The 19,900-nt window shown below is 45.7% G+C and overlaps 1 protein-coding gene across 3 annotated transcripts in view; it reads left to right on the plus strand.

Moving 5' to 3' along the window:
* SUFU (SUFU negative regulator of hedgehog signaling) overlaps positions 1-19,900 on the plus strand; it is a 113,613-nt gene that overhangs the window by 24,602 nt on the left and 69,111 nt on the right. For all 3 annotated transcript variants that reach the window (XM_044240402.1, XM_044240399.1, XM_044240400.1), the window contains exon 3: positions 8,422-8,558. In XM_044240402.1, the coding sequence (XP_044096337.1) occupies positions 8,422-8,558 (137 nt within the window). The remainder of the gene's footprint in view (positions 1-8,421; positions 8,559-19,900) is intronic.

Genomic DNA, 19,900 nt, shown 5'->3' on the forward strand with positions numbered 1-19,900 from the left:
CACGATGGGTGTGGAGCTTACTTTAACAAAGAAACAAAACAAATCAATAAAAATAGACTTTTAAATATATTTTTAAAATAGAGGTCTTATTTTTGCTTTAATTTCTAGAGCAGTTTTAGGTTCACAGCAAAGTTGAGGGGCTGTAGAGTTCCCATATATACCTCCCACCCCCACACATAACACTGCCTCTCCCACTGTTAGCATCCAGGACCAGAATGGCATGTTTGTTAAAATCATTGGACCTACATTGACATTTACCTTCGGGTTTGTTCTTCATATCTTCATGAAGATAAAGAAACTGAGGCCCTGAGGGGCACCTGGATGGCTCAGTGGGTTAAAGCCTCTGCCTTCAGCTCAGGTCATGATCCCAGGGTTCTGGGATCGAGCCCCACATTGGGCTCTCTGCTTAGCGGGGAGCCTGCTTCCCCCCTCTCTCTGCCTACTTGCAATCTCTGTCTGCCTCTCTGCCTACTTGCAATCTCTGTCTGTCAAATAAATAAATAAAATCTTTAAAAAAAAAACAAAAACAAAAACCGAGGCCCTGAGAGGAAAGCTGATTTGCCCCCTGTCAGGAAGTAGCAGGACCAGACCTTAAGCAGAAGCAGCCTGGCTCCAGAGACTTGGCTGACATTTTAGTGGCTCTTGATGTATATTTGATGCTTTTGGATTTGGCAGCATTTTGCTTTGTGTGGGTCAGGTAGTGCCACTTCAGTGTTGGGTGATCGTTCCAATTTGCCTGAGAGTAACAGCTTTCTCAGGACGGGAGGCTTTCAATTCTAACGCCAGGAAAGTCCAGCAAAAACAAGAACAATTTGGGCACCCTATTCCAGCAACACTAGAGTCCTCAGGCCCATGATGAAGTGTTTTTAGGAACTAGGTCAAGAGCTGGAGCCTCCCCAGATCATGGGAGGCTGGAGATGGCCAGAAGGATGAGGGGAAGGGTCAGATCCACTTCCTGTTTCCTAGCCTCTCCACATTTGTTTGTAGGCACACCGACTGGGGCTCCTGCTTGTTTTTCTGGAATTTAAACTGCCCAGGTAGAGCAGTAGATCAGATTACGTGTTGACTCTTCCTGACCGATGGTTGGTGGGTGTTTGCTGCTTCTTGGACAGGGAGTCGAAGAGCCTTGGCTGCTTGGGCTGGCTCTCACCCACCCTTCGCCTGCAGCACACTTCTTCAACCCAGATCCCAGTGGAGTATAATTAGACAATGCGACGAGTGTTTGCCTTGCAGCTCAGGTATGTTGCAACATCCTGAGCTGTGGGCTTACAGTAGGCAAACACATGAAAAGTTGGGTGGGTGGTCACATCTATGATGTGAGAGGGGCAAGACTTGTTGCCAGCTGCACTGTAGGATTCACAGAGCACTTCTAGGGTATCAGAGGATCTGGAGACCAGCAGGGGCCACTTCTTCTGGGGCCAGGCTGGATCTTGATGGATAGGTTGCTGCCTGAGCCTATTAGTTCATTCTTATCATCTTTATTGAGCACCTATTACACACCAGGATATATATTCAGAGAAATGAGCCCTGCCTCTTGCCCTGCAGTCCTTTCCACCTCCTTCCTACTACTGCCTGCAGGTAGCTAATCTTAGTAGTTTCTTTTTTTTTTTTTTTTTTTTTTAAAGATTTTATTTGACAGACAGAGATCACAAGCAGGCAGAGAGGCAGGCGGAAGCAGGCTCGCTGCGGAGCAGAGAGCCCGATGCGGGGCTCGATCCCAGGACCCTGGGATCATGACCTGAGCCGAAGGCAGCGGCTTAACCCACTGAGCCACCCAGGCGCCCCTAATCTTAGTAGTTTCTGATTTATTCTTCCTGTGTTGCTTTTTGCACAAATGAGCAGATGTATGTGTATTTTCCTCTCTCCCCCTCTTTCTTCCTTAAAAGGTAGTATACTGGAGTATTTTTTCCTTGTACTCGACAGTATCCATATCAGTTTGTTAGCTCCCCTCATAGCTGTATAATACTCTTTGAGCCACTTTTCTATGAATGGGCATTTATGTTGTCTCCAATATTTTGCAGTTACATATTCTTAGAAGTGGGATTGCTGGATCAAAAGGTTTTTTAAAATATATGTAATTTTGTTAGGTATTGCTAATTTACCCTCCAAAATGGTTGTACTAACTTGTATTGCCACCAGCAGTGTATGAAAATACCTCTTTCTCCACAGCTTCACCAATAGAATAATAGCCTACCTTTTATTTTTTGCACGTCTGATAGGTGAGAATCATGGCTCTTGTTGCTTTATTTTTTTTAAAGGGATTTAAAAAAAAAATACTTTATTTATTTGTCAGAGAAAGAGAGAGAGCACAAGCAGGGGGTGTGGCCCAATGCAAGACTTGACTGCAAGACCCTGGGATCATGATCTGCTCTGAAGGCAGATGCTTAACCAACTAAGCCACCCAGGCGCCCCTCTTATTGCTTTAATTTGTGTTTAAGTTGCATTTCTCCTTTCATGAGTGAGGTTGAACATTTTTTTGTATGTTTGTACCTATATCTATATTTCTGTAGTTTGAATTCTTTTACTATCAATCTTTTATTTTTCCCCATTAACTTTTTTTTTTTAAAGATTTTATTTATTTATTTGACAGAGAAAGAAAGAGATCACAAGCAGGCAGGTTGGAGGGGGTGGGGGGGGCGGGCAGCAGGCTCCCCACTGAGCAGAGAGCCGGAAGTGGGGCTCCATCCCAGGACTCTGAGATCATGACCTGAGCCGAAGGCAGAGGCTTAACACTCTGAGCCACTTAGGCGCCCCTCCCCATTAACTTTTAAGAACAGCTTTATTGAGATATTATTCACATACTATATCGTTCACCCACTTAACGTGTATAATTTAGTGGTTTTAGTACATTCACAGAGTTATGTAACCATCATCATGATCTAATTTTAAAACTTCTTCATCACCCTAAAAAGAATCCCCATATGCATTAGCAGTCACTCCACATTTTTCCTCAGTCCCCCAGCCCTACATAGTCACCAGTCTGCTTTTTGTTTCTACAGATTTGCCTATTGTAGACATTTTATATAATATATGCATAATTTGTATTATATATTATAAGTTATATGGGGCGCCTGGGTGGCTCAGCTGGTAAAGATCTGCTTTCCACTCAGGTCATGATCTTTGGGGTCCTGGGATCAAGCCACTGTTGGGCTCCCTGCTCAGTGGGGAGTCTGCTTCTCCCTCTCCTTCGGCCCCTCCCAGCCCCCAGTCATGCTCTTTCTCAAATGGATAAATAAAATCTTAAAAAAAAAAAAAGTTATATTATTTATCATGTCATATCAGTGGAATCATACAAGATATGGTCTTTTGTGACTGACTCCTTTTACTTAGCATAAGTGATATAATGCTTATAGGGTTCCAGGCAGTTTCTAACATTTAATCCTCACAACTCTGAAATAGTTACCATTTTGTTATTTTCCCCTTTTTATGGATGAGGAAACTGAGGCACAGAGAGGTTAAAGGTCTTGTGTGAGGTCACATGGCAGTAAGAAAATGGACTTCAGAGTCAGGCAGACTTCAACTCCAAGCTCTATCTCTTGCTTGCTGTTTGACATAGGGAATATTATTTAAACTCTTTTTTCGTTTTAGTTAAATGAAGATAACAGTGGCTAAATCTTGTAGGAGAATTAAATGTTTTGACATAGTGCTTAGTCCAAGGTCTAAAACTTAATAGAAATTGTTAATAATCACAGTTATTAGTAGGTAGAGTCAGGCAAAGATCTGGTTTATGTGGTGTGGCTGGCCTTGCCCCCCCAGCACTGAGATGGGCTGGTGAGCTTTTTTTTTTTTTTAATTGTATTTAAAGATAACCATGTAGTTGTGTTTTTTTTTGGACAGACAGATCACAAGTGGGCAGAGAGGCAGGCAGAGACAGAGAGAGGGGGAAGCAGGCTCCCTGCTGAGCAGAAAGCCTGATGCAGGGCTCAATCCCAGAACCCCTGGATCACAACCTGAGCTGAAGGCAGAGGCTTTAACCCACTGAGCCACCCAGGCGCCCTTGAGCTTTTTTAAAATATATATATATATATATATTTCGCATACCATAAAATTTACCTTTTTAAAGTATACAGTTCAGTGCTTTTCAGTATATTCATAAGGTTGTGCAACTATCATCACTAATTTAATTCTAGAACATTTCCATCACCCCAAAATAAATTGTGCCCATTAGCATTCACTCCCCTTTCTCTACTCCCCTAACCCCTGGCAACCACTAATCGATTTTCTGTCTCTGGATTTGTTTATTCCAGCCATGTTGTATAAATGTATTATATGGCCTTTTGTATCTGGCTTTATTCACTTAGCACAATGTTTTCAGGGTTCATCCTTGTTGTATGAGTGCACCATTCTTCTTTATTCTGTTGTATGAATGTACTACATTTTGTTTGTCCAGTCATCCATTGATGACATTGGGTTGCTTCCACTTTGGGCTATTAAGAATAATGCTACTATGGGGTGCCTGGGTGGCTCAGTGGGTTAAAGCCTCTGCCTTCGGCTCAGGTCATGATCCCAGGGTCCTGGGATCGAGCCCCGCATTGGGTGCTCTGCTCAGCAGGGAGTCTGCTTCCCTCCTCTCTCTCTGGCTGCCTCTCTGCCTACCTGTGATCTCTGTCTGAAAAATAAATAAATAAAATCTTAAAAAAAAAAAAAGTCCCTCTTTAAAAAAAAAAAGAAGAATCCTACTATGAATATTAATATACAAGGTTTTTTGTTTGTTTTTTGGTGGATTTAAAAAAATTTTTTTTAAGATTTTATTTATTTATTTGACACACAGAGATCACAAGTAGGCAGAGAAGCAGGCAGAGAGATGGGGGAAGCAGGCCCCCTGCTGAGCAGAGAGCCCAATGTGGGGCTCAATCCCAGGACCCTGAGATCATGACCTGAGCTGAAGGCAGAGGCTTTAACCCATTGAGCCACCCAGGCACCCTTGGTGGTTTTTTTTTTTTTTTAAAGATTTTATTTCTTTATTTGAGAGAGAGAAAGAGAGAGAGCATGAGCAGGGGGAGGAGAAGAGGGACAAGCAGACTTCCCTGCTGAGCATGGAGCCCGACTTGGGGCCCAATCCCAGGACCCTGAGATCATGACCTGAGCTGAAGTTAGATGCTTAACTGACTGAGCCACCCAGACGCCCCAATGTGCAAACATAATATTTTTACTCCTTTTGGGAGTACACCTAAGAGAGGAACTGTTGGGTCACATGGTAACTTTGTTTAACTTTTTAAGGAACTGCGAACGGTTTTGCAAAGCAGCCCTGCCATTTGAGATTCCCACCTGCTGTGTGTGAGAGTGGCAAGTTCTCCATATACTCCTCAACACTTGTTATTATTGTCTTCTATTTTAGCCATCCCAGAGGGGATGCAGTGGTTTTGATTCGAACTTCCTATTAACTAGTGGTGTAGAGCTCGAGATGCCAACTTTTAGGTCAGCTCTTTTCTGCCTACTCCAGCTGTTGTGTTTCCTCCAGAAAGTCTCTCCTGGCTTCCTATTCATCTCTGCCTGATCTTAGTGGGCATTTTGGCCTCTTGGGTGCTGATTGATACCTTCTTAGTCCAGGTGCTTGGGCAGGCTTTGGGCAGGTTCCAGTGGTCGGGCAGCTGCGTCTGGGATTAAAGCATGGGTTCTTTCTGTGTGCGGGTTTGATATTACTCTGCACACCGCCACATCCATCCCTAGGCTCACCAAACTGCTGGGACAAAACCAGCTTCTCCCCTGGGTACCTCAGTGAGCAGGATCAGAAGTTCTTGAGCTGGAAGCAGTCTCACCCATCTTTCTGCAACAAGTCAAGACAAGAACCCTTCCCTCACCCCCTCCCTGCCAGATTGGGGAGAATCTGTAAGGTGTTCCTTTAAAATCTCCATAGGAAGAAATTCCACCGGCCCCCTTTTACCACCGGCGAGTGTTTTAGCAGCCTTCTGTGTTAGAAGACTGCTTTGCTCTGACCCACATCCCTCCTTCTGCAGCACGTGCCAGTTTCCCCCCCCCTGCTTTTCTTCCTCAGAGGGTGTGGGACACAGCTGCCCCAGGGAGGGCCTTCCTCCTCTGGTCCCACAAAACCCTTGCGGCTGGAGAAGCCTCACGTGAGGAAGTGCAGACCAAGCCAGGCCTCTCCAGGGGACCGGAAAGACTGAACGACCTTGTCACTTGGCTGTTGCCTGGGCAGTCTCCTTTGAAAAAGAGCCATCCTGACAGGCTCCAGGTTGCGTGTTTATCCCGAGGCTAGCCATTCCAAATGCGTGTTTTAGACCTTAGAGGGTGCGTCCAGCCCGCTTGGTGGGTGGTAATCGAGTGCAGGTGGACACCATCTGGCCGGGCCTGTGCCTCCCAGCCAGCCCAGTGAGAGCGGGCCTGCCCACCACAGAGCTGGCCCAGAAAGCACCCCGCATGGAGGCAGATGGTGGGCATGTGCGCATGCGCGTGCTCTGACACGCGTGTGCGTGCGTGCGTGCGTGCGCAGTTTCCTCACAGTGGCGGTGCTGCTTGGACGCAGATGGTTTCTCCCCACGTGTGACGGTTCTCCCCATCGTGCAGTCTAAGGAACATGTTCTTTTTGTCTGTTTCTCAAATTTTTGTGGTTAGAAATCCTGTATTTTTCTTGGCCCAAGATGAAAGCCCTGGAATAATGGTCTAATACATTTTACAAAGCTGCTTCTAATTGGAGGCTGCTTGAAATCTTCCCTTTGGCCTAGTGACCCATCTCCCTCGATGGAGTTTTAAGTCTGAGTCAGTGTTGCATTACCTTAGATTTTCACACTCCTCTCCAGCCTGCAGCCCCAGGAGGTGGCTCTTCCAGCCTCAGCTGGCTTAGCTATTCCCTCAGTGCCCCTGCACTGAATTGCCCCCAAATATGACAGTTCAGTAAAGGGAAGAAAATAGCTTACCCTGTGTCCTGCCAAACAACTTCTCATCTGGTCTGTGAAATCTAGTTGTGTACCCTCGGACTGGTTTCTGTCTCCCACTCTGCTAGATACCCAGAGGAAATGCAAACCATAGACACCTTCTTTAAATACAATTAGGCACCAGCATGACACCTTTAAGGACAGATTCCTTTTCAGTCCTTTGGAGAACTAGCTTCTCAGAGGTTATCTTCCCGCTACAGCAAGTTCTGGAGGGCTGAGCTCTCCCAGGCACACAGGCAAAGTTATGGCTGATGTCTGAGCTTCGAGCTTCACTTTGGAACCTTTGGAATCTCTTTCTGTCCAGTCTCCTGGCCTGGCATCCTGAGGGTGCTGAGGAGAATGATAGAGAAAAGATGCATGTGGAATTCCAGGGTTGGGCATCATCATCCTTTCGAAACTCTCGCCTCTGACTCCCTGTTCCAGTAGCTTGGCTAGCAAGGAGGTGTTGGCTGTCATCTTAGTTTATGGTTTGTATTTGTATGCTGAGGAGTTTACATGTGTATAATCATTGTGGCTCATGTTTGTACAAGATATAATTACTGAAAATTATATCATGAACATATTTTAATTTTTAACCCTTCCCGTACTGGCAAACCTCCTGAGATGTCAAGAAGTCCTTCCTGAATGCTGCCCTCCCAAACGGGGTGTGTGTCACCCCCCTCCCCCCAAACCAACCAGGACTTGCTTTCTCATCCACATCATTTTCGTCTCTGGCAGAAGTCCATTTCAGGGACTTCCCCAAAAACTTGGCACTCCTCATTGTTTCCTAGAGGTCAGAGGCGGGCCTCATCTTCACCTCCCTCGCCTCATCTTCACCGTGATGAATGTGGCCATAGAGGGAGTAACTGTCATCATTCTTGTCCATCTGGGCTGAGAAGGGGGCCCAAATCATACTTTCCCAGCGTTCCAGTGATTGAAGAGTACACATGGGACACCAGGTTTCAGGAAGAGCATGTGCTGATTGATGAGCATGTGTGGGGTGCTGGGTGTCAGGAAGAATACAGGCCCTCCCAGTATTTGGAATCTGCCGTGGGACCTGTCCACAAATGCCGAGTTTGGAGACCAGCCCGCCCAGCCCAAGAATTGTACCCTGGTGGGGCAGGGTGAAGTGGGAGTAGAAAAAGGGTCTTGTCCTCACAGAGCATACAACAGGACTTGTAGTCCTTAGCAAAGTAAGTAGGTGCTTATTAACAGCTTGAAGGAATAAGGAGTGTGAATAAGGAAGATTTTCAGTAATAGAGCCTTAATCACTCAAAGGAATGTTCCAGAGCCACAAAATGTGGAACTCATAATTTAGAGTGCCACCAGGGGAATTTGAATGCCTGGGCCGAGGTCATACCCATGTACCATGGGTGGCAAGAACACGAGACTAGTATTGTGACTCCTTTTGGGCTACTGAGGGAGATTCCTCTGATTAAGGGGTTTGGATGCTGAGTCCACCAAAAATAGGGGAGAACTTTAATTAGACTTTAAAAACAGTTTTCCTAAGGTAGTTGAACTAAAAACATTTGCTTTTTATTCCTTCCAGATTTACAGGAACAGACGGGCCTAGTGGTTTTGGCTTTGAATTGACATTTCGTCTGAAGAGAGAAACAGGGGAGTCTGCCCCCCCAACATGGCCAGCAGAGCTAATGCAGGGCTTGGCCAGATACGTGTTCCAGTCAGGTAAGAACGCCAAGAGCCAGCTGGCGTGGGGATCCTTTTGCCATGAGCCTGGTTGGCTTTGGGGACTCATAGACATTATTTTGATATCTGTAGAGTGACCTTTCCTGTGAGTACTGTACCCCATTTGTACCACGAAGGTGTCTTGTTCTGCCTGGTGTCTCCTGGGTGGGAAGCTACCTGGGGTGGGGAAGAGAAGGCCATGCCACTATGACCTCCAGTAGCCACTGTTATGATCCCCTGAGCCCATGTTGCAGACTGCCAGCCATACCTCAGATTCCCAGTGAGCCAAATGCCAACTCAGCATGGAGCTGATCAGCATTCTTTGTCTGTCCCATTTCCCATAATTAGTATGGTCCTTGCTCCCTGCTGCCAGTGGCCTAGCCATCTCTATTTTTGGGGTCCCAAGAGCACGTGTTCATCTTGGTTAGGCCTTGGGTTAACAGTAGAGGGTTTGGCAAAGAGAAAGAATTGCTGGGAGTTTGATCCCTCACAGTGTGAGGGGGAAGCTGGAATCAGGTGGGAACTTGACAGTCAGAAAAATTTGATTCATGTAATTCAAGTGGCCTCCAGGGGATGGTCTGTGCTTCTGGTGCCCCTCTGGAGATTGCCAAAGTGGCACCCGAAGTGGAGATTTTGTGTTGGGACCTTGGTCTCCTGCCCTTGGCTCATCCTGCCTGTAGTCCTCTAGTGGGATAAAATGCTAGAGCAAAGTTTAATACCATTCGTGAAAGGTTTCATATCATCTGGGTGTTTCTTTGTGGCTGATTACTCCAACATTTCCCGCATAGTCTCGAGATTTTGGGTTTTTTTGGTTTGGTAAGTAGCCTTCGCATGAAGGCCAAGACAGTTTTATCCAACTCTTTTGCTCTCTGACTGCTGGGGATGAGCAGCATCTAGAGCAGAGACCCTCAGAGGGTCCCTTGCCTCAGAAGCACCTGGAGAGCTTGTTGTAACCACGTGTTTCTGGGCCCTGCAGGTCCTGGCTCAGGACCTCTTAGGAGTGTTGTTCCCAGGTGCTTCTGGTAGAGACTAAATTTAGAGAGCCATAGATGTGACAGTGACTTTTTTCCCAGCTTCATGTAGGTTATAAATTGAGGGTGCAATAGATCCTCTAGGTTCAACTCATCTACCCTCTGTCTGGACTCCTGGGGTCAGTTTTTGGCAGGGTGGCTATCACATTATGGGACTGATTTTAACTACTGTCTTCCATTTTGTGTCCTATGGAATAGTCCCCTTTGGGGGACTACAGTGGGTCCTTTCTAAGCAAGGGTTCCTAAATCTGGCTGCTCATGAGTTTCTCTGGCAAGTTTGTTCCCAACCCTCTGCGTGGCTGTGATTCATTTGGTCAGAAGGGAGACCGAGGCATCTGTTTCTTTTTTTTTTTTTTTAAGTTTTTTTTTTATTTATTTGACGGACAGGTCACAAGTAGGCAGAGAGGCAGGCAGAGAGGCAGGCAGAGAGAGAGAGAGGAGGCAGGCTCCCTGCTGAGCAGAGCTCAATCCCAGGACCCTGGCATCATGACCTGAGCCGAAGGCAGAGGCTTTAACCACTGAGCCACCCAGGCGCCCCGAGACATCTGTTTCTTAATCAGCTTCTCTGGGACTCTAAGGCAGTTGGTCTGGGAATGATGTTTGGGTTCTAAAGGATTATTGGCCAGGAAGAAGTCCTCTTCACAGGGGCAGAGAAGCAGGCCTGAACCAGTGGCCCATGGGATTTGGTACTGTCCTAATGTCGTTGGCAGAAACTTTTTAAATTATACCAGGTGTCTCTTTTTTTTTTTTTAATTTTATTTATTTATTTGACAGACAGAGATCACAAGTAGGCAGAGAGGCAGGCAGAGAGAGAGAGAGAGAGAGGAGGAAGCAGGTTCCCTGCTGAGCAGAGAGCCCGATGTGGGGCTCGATCCCAGGACCCTGAGATCATGACCCAAGCTAAAGGCAGAGGCTTTAACCCACCGCGCCACCCAGGCACCCTACCAGGTGTCTCTTGATTGAACCCTTTTGTCTTCCCCCTTTTCCTTCTGTGGATGCCTGAAGCTGACTGATAAAGAACTGTCTTTGGAAAAATAAACTTTTCTTGATAGGAAATTTAATCTGCTGTAGGAAAGGGGGCTCTAAAGACGAGGCAACCTCTTGCTTGTATAGAAAGGTAACTCCTTGCCCACTGCTTAAGCCAGTGCATTTATATGTTTGTTTCTACTTACTGTACTTGCTCAGGTGGATAGAAATCAGAGAAATGTAAAAACAGGTGTTACGAGTCACTGTCAGGAGGAGTCAAGCAGATGAACTTCTGAAATAGTTCTGATATTAAAGTTCTGAATTAATAGTGCAAGTAAGTGGAGAAATAAGATTTAACTTGCGGCAGTTCATTTCAGCCACACAGTAAACATCATCAGGGACCATTTGTCACCACTAGTGTGATCATCAATTCAGACAGTTGATCAACAGATGCTAAAACCATTGGATAAAAGGATTCGGGGAACAAGATACTCATAGGGACTCAAACCCTCCACAGATTTCTTATTTGTTACGGAGAAAAGTACCTTTACAGTGACAGGATTTGGGTGGACACCACCTTGACCACATGATCAAACATAGCAACACCAGCAATGGACAGCTTATTACTGGGTGTCTCCTTATGAGTGGCAGTGCGCAGTAGAAGACATCAGCTGGGTAGCACTTTTCCAAAAAAGGTTTCACCTGCATTGAATCATGAGCAAATAATCAGACAAATGTAGATGGTAGGACTTTTTTTTTTTTTTAAGATTTTATTTATTTATTTGACAGACAGAGATCACAAGTAGGCAGAGAGGTAGGCAGAGTGTGTGGAGGGAAAGCAGGCTCCCCGCTGAGCAGAGAGCCCAACATGGGGCTCAATCCCAGGACCCTGGGATCATCACCCGAGCCGAAGGCAGAGGCTTTAATCCACTGAGCAACCCAGGTGCCCCGATGGTAGGACATTTTATAAGAAAATTTTCTGGACTCTTCAAAAATGTGAATCCTATGAAAGATCTGCAAGGGTAAGGCACGGGGCTGTACTAGATTACAGAACACACGACGGTTTAAATGCACTTGTGATCCTTAACTGGATCCTGAATTGGAGGGGGTCACTTTTAGGGCCACTGGAAAACATATAAATATAGACTGTATATTAGATAATAGGACCATACAACTGAAATTCCTTGGATGCCATATGATGTAATGGTTATTTGGCTAATGAGCTTGTTCTTAGGAGATAAAAACTGAAGCGCTTATGAACAAAACGACATGATTTCTGCAACTTAATTTTCAAATGAGTAGACAAAAAAGTGTGTGTAGAGAGAGAAGAGAAAGCAAATGTGGCAAAATGTCAACAATTCTGGCGAATCTAGGTGAAGGGCATATGGGTATTTGCTGTACTGACTTTCTGACTTTCCTATGTAATTGAAATTTTTTAAATAAAAAAGTTGTGGCTGTTTCTTGAATGTATCCTACCTGGTATGTACCCCATGTTCCCTTCTGCACCAAGGCAAGACAGTATGGAAAGGTGAAGTATAACATGTCTAAGATCACACATATAGGATGTGCAAAGCAGGATTTGAACCAGGAAGTTAGTTCTTCATGCCATTCTCCTAACCATGATGCTGTGTTGTCTATCGCTCAGCTGATGTCTGGGCTGTTGGATGTCTCAGGCTGGACATGGGATTGGAGAGTCCTCCATATGGATGACTCCACTGGTTCGCATGGCACGTCTTACTCAGTCACTCCAGAACATCTGGAAAATAGAGGGGGCAGAAGCCATTCATAATATATATATATATATTTTTTAAGATTTTTTATTTATTTATCTGACAGACAGAGATCACAAGTAGGCAGAGAGGCAGGCAGAGAGAGAGGAGGAAGCAGGCTGCCCGCTGAGCGGAGAGCCCGATACGAGCCTCGATCCCAGGACCCTGGGATCATGACCTGAGCCGAAAGCAGCGGCTTTAACCCACTGAGCCACCCAGGCGCCCCGCCATTCGTAATATTACACAAATCCTCTTAAATCCATCCTTCTGTCCTTTAGCTTTTTTTTTTTTTTTTTTTTTTTTTTTTTTTGCGAGGGGGAGAGAGAGTGAGTGAGAGAGCACAGGTGAGTGAGAGCACAAGAGCGAGGGAGGGAGAAGCAGCCAGAGTGGGAGGGAGAAGCAGACTCCCCACTGAGCCAGAAGCCTGATGCAGAGCTCAGTCCCAGGACCCTGGGATCTTGACCTGAGCTGAAGCAAGTGCTTAACCCAACTGAGCCACCCAGGCATCCCTGGTCCTTTAACTTTCATAGTTATGAAAATATATATATAAAAGTACAGCTTGGTAACTATTCACAAACTAAACACACCCATATAACTAGCATCCAAATCAAGAAAAAGGCTAGTTCTCAGGGCACCTGGGTGGCTCAGTGGATTAAACCTCTGCCTTCGGCTCAGGTCATGGTCTCAGGGTCCTGGGATTGAGCCCCACATTGGGCTCTCTGCTCAGCAGGGAGCCTGCTTCCCCCTCTTTCTCTGCCTGCCTCTCTGCCTACTTGTGATCTTTCTCTCTCTCTGTCAAATAAATAAATAAAATCTTAAAAAAAAAAAAAAAAGACACAGCCTAGTTCTCTAGAAACCTCCCTTGTGTCCACTTGTAATCACCATCCCTTCTTCTTTCCTTCTTTTTTTTTTCCCCACTTCACTGCATTATATAGGTCCTGAGCACCAGATGCCTGAACTTGTTGGTACTAAGCTAAGTAGCCCCCATTTCTGCTCCTCTCCCCGTACTGTTCACCATCCCATGCACAACTATCGGGTCCAGGGGGCAGCCTAGTATGACTGTGAAGAGCATGGCTCCTGGACCCAGACTACCTTCACTCTTAGCCCTGCCTCCTGTCTTTGGGCACTAACTCATTTACTCATCTAGAAAACAGAGATAATAATGGTAACTACACATAAAGTTACTGAGAAGATGATATGAGCTAATACTTCCGAACAGTGCCTGATGGGGTGCCTGGGTGGCTCAGTTGTTAAGCATGTGCCTTTGGCTCAGGTCATGATCCCAGGGGCCTGGGATCAAGCCCTGCATCAGACTCCCCGCTCTGCAGGAAGCCTGCTTCTCCCTCTTCCACTCCCTGTGCTAGGGTTCCTTCTCTTGCTCTCTGTCAAGTAAATAAAATGTTTAAAAAAAAAAAAGTGCCTGATATATAGGAAGAACAATGTATTACCTGCAGTTATTATTATTATTCTTTAAAAACCTTAAACGGACAGAGAAGGTAGGTACCTTGATCCTTTTTTGCAATGACAATAAAGATGTCATTTAACAGCAAAGCCCTATTAGGAAGGAAATGCCTTGCTTGTCCCTGAATCAGATGCTTGTCTCAGCTGTTAGGATGCTTATTTGGTGCCATTATCTTTTTCCATACAGAAAATCAATAATAATAGTGATACAAATAAAATCACCTTGTTGTGTTTGTCACGTTGTACAACCAAAAAAAAACGAATTCAGTTCAACTGTGGCTTTTTGATTTATGTAGCTGACAGTCCCTGTAAAATCTTATACAAATCATCTTGTATTTGAAGTGCAGTAGGGCCCATGCCGTTTAGTGGGGTTTTGTAGTCATTCCTTTTATTAGGTGAAGAACCTTTTTCAAATGTGAATAATTGCCCCTATTATAACTATTTTTTAAGACGAAGTTTAGGCCTTTCAGGACTTCTCTGAGCGTGGCACACTTTGCTGATGCTGCAGAGAACCTCTTTTGTGACGTGTAGGCCTTGCTCTGGCCCAAGTGGCCATGCTCTGCAAGGGCTACACATATGCTGTCCTGCAGAACACATATTTTACATCTGATGTGCACACAGATACACTTGGCTTGTAACTAGCACTGTAACTATGTCTGATGGTCTTGCCTCACCTGCTGCTACCTACACTTGGTGACTGTGTGTGGAGCACCCGCCTATCTGCCTGTGTGGACATGCTGAGCAGTGCCATCCAGTACATGGAATGCTGAAACCTGCTTTTCCAGGTCCAAGTAGCATCCACAGCCTTAGGAAAAGCATCAGGACAGTGGTAGGCAAGGGGAAGAGGGACAAGGCTCTGGGGAAGACAGCGGTGGGTGGCAGTGCACACACCCAGTTGTGGGGCCGTGTGAGGCTGCCTCTGAAGCTGCTCTGAAGAATGACTCAGAAGACTCCTGTAACTTAGCCAGACGACAGCTGGTTCATTTGCTCAGAGATGGGAAGTTGAGCTGTAGAGGAAAGGAAGTAGAAATGAGAGAGGCCTGGGAAAGGAGGCTATCCAGAGAAGGTAAAGGATTCAAGATGGGAGGTGGGGCAGGCTTGTGTTTGTTTTAGTCAGGTTGCCTCTAGTTATAAGAAAATGACAGAGACCCAAATCAAACTCCCTTAATGGCTTTATGACTCAGGTCAGTGGGTCTTCCAAGGTTTCAGGCATGGCTTGATCTGTATGTTCAAACAGCATCCTCAGGGCTCTGATTCATGTGTTGGTCTTATACTGTAGACTGACTCTCCCTACACGTCAGGAAAGATGGGCGTCACCAGTCAGTTCCTGGTTCTCTCGGTTTGGTCCCAACAGGCAGGAGGCAGTTTTCTTCCAACTTTCCTACATCAGTCTTGGGGAAGGACTCAGGGGAGGTCTGCCTCGGCCGTGTGACCACCCTGGTTGGTGGTGGTGGCTGAGATGGAGCACCAGAATTTAGGTTTAAAGTTTTTCCCCTCTCCTTGTTTCTAATCACATGGAGTGGGATAGAGTCCTCTAAAGCAGGAAAGTGCTCTAAAGCAGGAAGAGATTAGGTATAGTTCTGGGTAGGCAAAATTTCTTGAGGCCATGGGGGCATCTGTCACCTAGTAATTCTGGTGCACAGTTGTGCTCAGAAGTCAGATCGTTAGGGTACGCAGATGGAATGGGCACCTTTTGTTCTGCCTTGTTGTGTCTGTTGGGAGGTTTTGACTACAAATCATAGTATACATCCTGACTGAAATGGCTTAACAATAATGGCACTTGTCTTACATAGCAAGTCATCCGGAGGCGGGCAAGTTCTGGGGTTGGTTGTCTTCTGTTCAGTGAATTTGTTTAGGACCTGAGTTCTTTCTGACTTCCTGCTCTGCCTTCCTCAGCACTTCGGCTCGCTTTTTAACATGGGTTCCCTTATAGCCACCCTAAAGATGGCTGCCATGATCCCTAGCATCCTGGAATCACACTTGACAGAGTCTACAGGCAGTAAAAGAGACACTGCTGTCCTGTGTCTCTTTTAAAGACCAGTCAACACCTTCACAGAACTGCCCTTATTGATCTCCCCTGGCATCTCATTGGCCAGAGTTATGTCAGGAAGTTGGGACAATCCTGTTGGTTTACTGATCAGCTGGGACAGGCCCTGGTTCCCTGAGGAGCACAACCAAGGAAAGGCAGAGGTAGGAAATTGAGGTTGTGTGAGGTTGGTGAGGAGGGGAATGGCTCCAGATGGGCAAAACAGTGTCTGTGCTTCCACCCAAGAAGCCCTTGCCCCACCTGGAATCAGAGGACCCTTGCATATTGACTTGGACACAGGGCCAGTGGAATAGTGTCAAGTGGAAAGAAAACAGTCCAGTCATGAGGACAGAGGAGCTGTCGTTTCACCTGCTACAGGAGATTTAGAATCAAATCCAGCCTCTGGTGTGAATCATTTGGGAAGTCCTGTAGAACAGACATCAGTAACTACCAGCAGACACTTCAACTTCTTTCCTTCCCACTCTGCAGCCAGTTTCTCTTACTTCCCATTCTCTTTTAATTTTATGATCATCTTATTCCTTCTTCTCAGATTGCCAGTGACTGCTCCCCTGCCCCCCACTCTCTGGGTTTCATTAAAAAGAAACCATTTCCCAACTCAGCAGGGCTTGATTTCCGAGCCGTGCTTTAGACTTCTGCTGGAGAGGCTGTCTGCTCTCCGTTCTGCCATTGGTAGGCTTTAACCACAAATTCCAAGGCAATTTCACTTGAGTTTGAGGAGAAACATGGCCCCCCAAGCTTGTAACTGACACTGTGGAAATTCAAGTGCCTTGGCTGGCTGCTGTTTAATGGCAACCTCATGACATGTGCTGAGTTTGCTCAATTTGTGATTCAGGCCCAAGTAGGGAGACAGGGCAGCACCGTGGAGCTTCCTGAGCCATCAAAGCTTGCAGCTGACTGAACGCTGTGGTATTGACAGATGAGGGCCAGCAGAATTTTTTTTTTTTTTTAACATTTTCTTTCCTTTTCCCACTTATAAAAGAAATACTTGCTCATTATAAAAACCGAAACTTAGAGATTTATGGCCCAGAAAGTGAAAATCCTTCCTAAGGCATCCTCCCACTGAGAAAATGTTGGTGTTCCTATTTCCAGACTTCCTTTTCAGTGCATAGATCTGTATAGAATAATCATTACTTTATAAAAATGGGCCATGCCAGGGTGCCTGGGTGGCTCAGTGGATTGAGCCTCTGCCTTTGGCTTAGGTCATGATCTCAGGATCCTGGGATAGAGCTCCGAGTCAGGCTCTCTGCTCAGCGGGGAGCCTGCTCCCCCTACCCCCACTGCCTGTCTCTCTGCCAACTTGTGATCTCTTTCTGTCAAATAAAAAAAAAATTAAAAAAAGAAATCTTTAAAAAAAAAAGGACAATGCCTTTGCATACTGTAGTTCACTTGCTTTTTTAACTTAATATCCTTTGGACATCTTCCCATGTTAGTATGTTCTTTCTAACTGGGCTTTTTTATTGTCTAGATATACTGTACTTTATTTAACTAGTATCCCATTGTTGGGCATTTGGATGATTTGCAATTTTTCCTTACCACAAAACTGCAGTGAGCATCCTTGGTGTGTGTGTATCTTTGAATTTTTTTTTTTTTTTTTTTATTTGACAGACAGAGATCACAAGTAGGCAGAGACACAGGCAGAGAGGAGGCAGAGAGGAGGAAGCAGGCCCCCTGCCAAGCAGAGAGCCCGATGTGGGCCTCGATCCCAGGACCCAGAGATCATGACCTGAGCCGAAGGCAGAGGATTAACCCACTGAGCCACCCAGGCGCCCTGTATCTTTGTACTCTTGCCTAAGAATTTCTGTGGGATGAATTCCTAGAAGTACAATTGCTAGGTTAGGTGAAATGAACGTTTTACATGTCAATACCCCTTGAGACAAATGTTTATATTATTAGAGTAATACTGTTGTGTGATCGGCCAGGAGATAATATAATTGTTTTCAACAAACAACAGAATGATTGTTATATAAAATTGTTTTTATAATGACAAAGTGCTCTCTTGAGTCCTTGAGAATTGGTCCCTTTTCTTAGGTTTTTGGCCTGAGAGAGATCTTTAATACATGTTAAATGGCATATATTTGGGGCTAGAAAGAAACCAGGCCTTTACACAGTGTCTCATGAAGTTTATAGTTAGCATAGGAACCCATCCATCATGCTTCCTGGCTCTGAAGTTGGAAGTGGTGAGGGACGCAGCCTGCCAACTGAAGTTGGAGAGACTTTACCAGATATCGACAGCAGGTCAAGTTTTACATAAGGAATGTCTTGTTTCTTTCTTTCTTTCTTTTTTTTTTTAAGAGGGGAGGAGGGGCCGAGGGAGATGAGGAGAGCGAATCTTAAGCTCTTAAGCGGGCTCCATGCCCAGCTGTGAAGCCTGGTGGGGGGCTTAATCTCACAATCCTGAGATTAGGACCACTGAAATCAAGAGTTGAACACTCAACTGATAGTTGAGCCACCCAGGCACCCCTATATAAGGAATGTCAAGGAATTGTGTCCTTTTCTTGAGTTTTGCCTCCTCCTACCTTTTCTTTTTTTTCTTTTAAGATTTTATCTATTTATTTGACAGAGAGAGAGAGATCATAAGTAGGCAGAGAGAGAGAGGGAAGCAGGCTCCCTGCTGAGCAGAGAACCCAATGTGGGGCTCGATACCAGGACCCTGAGATCATGGCCTGAGCCGAAGGCAGAGGCTTAACCCACTGAGCCACCCAGGCACCCCTCCTCCTACCTTTTCTAAAGTTAAAATTATACTTGTAGTTCAGTCTTTTCCTATTGAGGCTCTTTTTTTTTCCACTTTTTTTTTTAGAAATGTATTTTTTAAAATTTTTATTCTTTTTAAAGCTTTTATTTATTAATGGCAGAGAGAGCGAGAGAGGGAGCACAAGTGAGCGAGAGTGGAGAGGGAAAAGCAGGCTTCCCGCCGAGCAGGGAGCCTGATATGGGGCTTGATCCCAGGACCGTGGGATCTATGACCTAAGCCCAAGGCTGAGGCTTAACAACTGAGCCACCCAGGTGCCTGTTTTTTTTAATAATTAAAAGTAAGTGGATAGAGCAGTAGCTGTTAAGCTCCAAGCTATCCTAGGCACTTGCATTCTCTTATTTAACCTCCACAGTAGGTGGCCTGAGGAGGATACGAGTTTGCCACTTTTCAGATGGGGAAATGGACTCAGAGAGGTTGGTGGGCCTGGCAGAATTTCCTGCAACTGGTGAGGAGCCGGAGCACGCCTCCAGGGACACCCTAACCAGCATAGGTTTGCATGCTATAGCCTCTTGAGCCCCAAGGATCCATTTTAAAGAACACTAGGAGGAAAGGAGCTATTTTTCATTAGTTGTATTTTTTATTTAAGGGCGTGCTACATGCCAAGGACTGTGCCAGATGCTGAGGAAGCCACATGGAACAAACAGATAGGGTCTCTGCCTTTAGGCATTGGAAAGAAACCCTGAAAACATGGGTGCAAAAATATTTGATTCCATCAGGTCGCTGAAATGGAAAGGTCAAGGTGCTCCAAAGAATAGGGTGATGGGGACGCCTGGGTGGCTCAGTTGGTTAAGCAGCTGCCTTCGGCTCAGGTCATAATCCCAGGGTCCTGGGATCGAGTCCCACATCGGGCTCCTTGCTCGGCAGGGAGCCTGCTTCTCCCTCTGCCTCTGCCTGCCTCTCTGTCTGCCTGTGCTTGCTCTCTCTTCCTCTCTCTCTGACAAATAAATAAATAAAATCTTTAAAAAAAAAAAAAAAAGAATAGGGTGATGGACTCGTTTTAGATTGCAGAGTCAGGCAAGGACGGGACTGAAGGCAAAAAAGTGGGGAGAAGCATTCTTTGCAGGGAGAACATCGTATGTAGGCCCCGAGGAGGGGAGGAGCTGGAGGAATGTGCGGAGCCAGGAGGCTGAGCAGGTCCAGAGAAGTGCTGAGCTCGAATCTGCATGTGTTCAAAGTTGTGATGATGAGTGACTTTGATTCCAAGGGCAGTGGAAAGCACTTGAAGGAGGAAGGTGAAATGACCATTCTGGGGCATGAAACACACCTCCCCCCACCTTTCTTTTTTTAAATTAAGATGTGATTGGATTTGAAGTGTT

Source organism: Neovison vison, chromosome 2 (assembly GCF_020171115.1).
Source record: "Neovison vison isolate M4711 chromosome 2, ASM_NN_V1, whole genome shotgun sequence".
NCBI lineage: Eukaryota > Metazoa > Chordata > Mammalia > Carnivora > Mustelidae > Neogale > Neogale vison.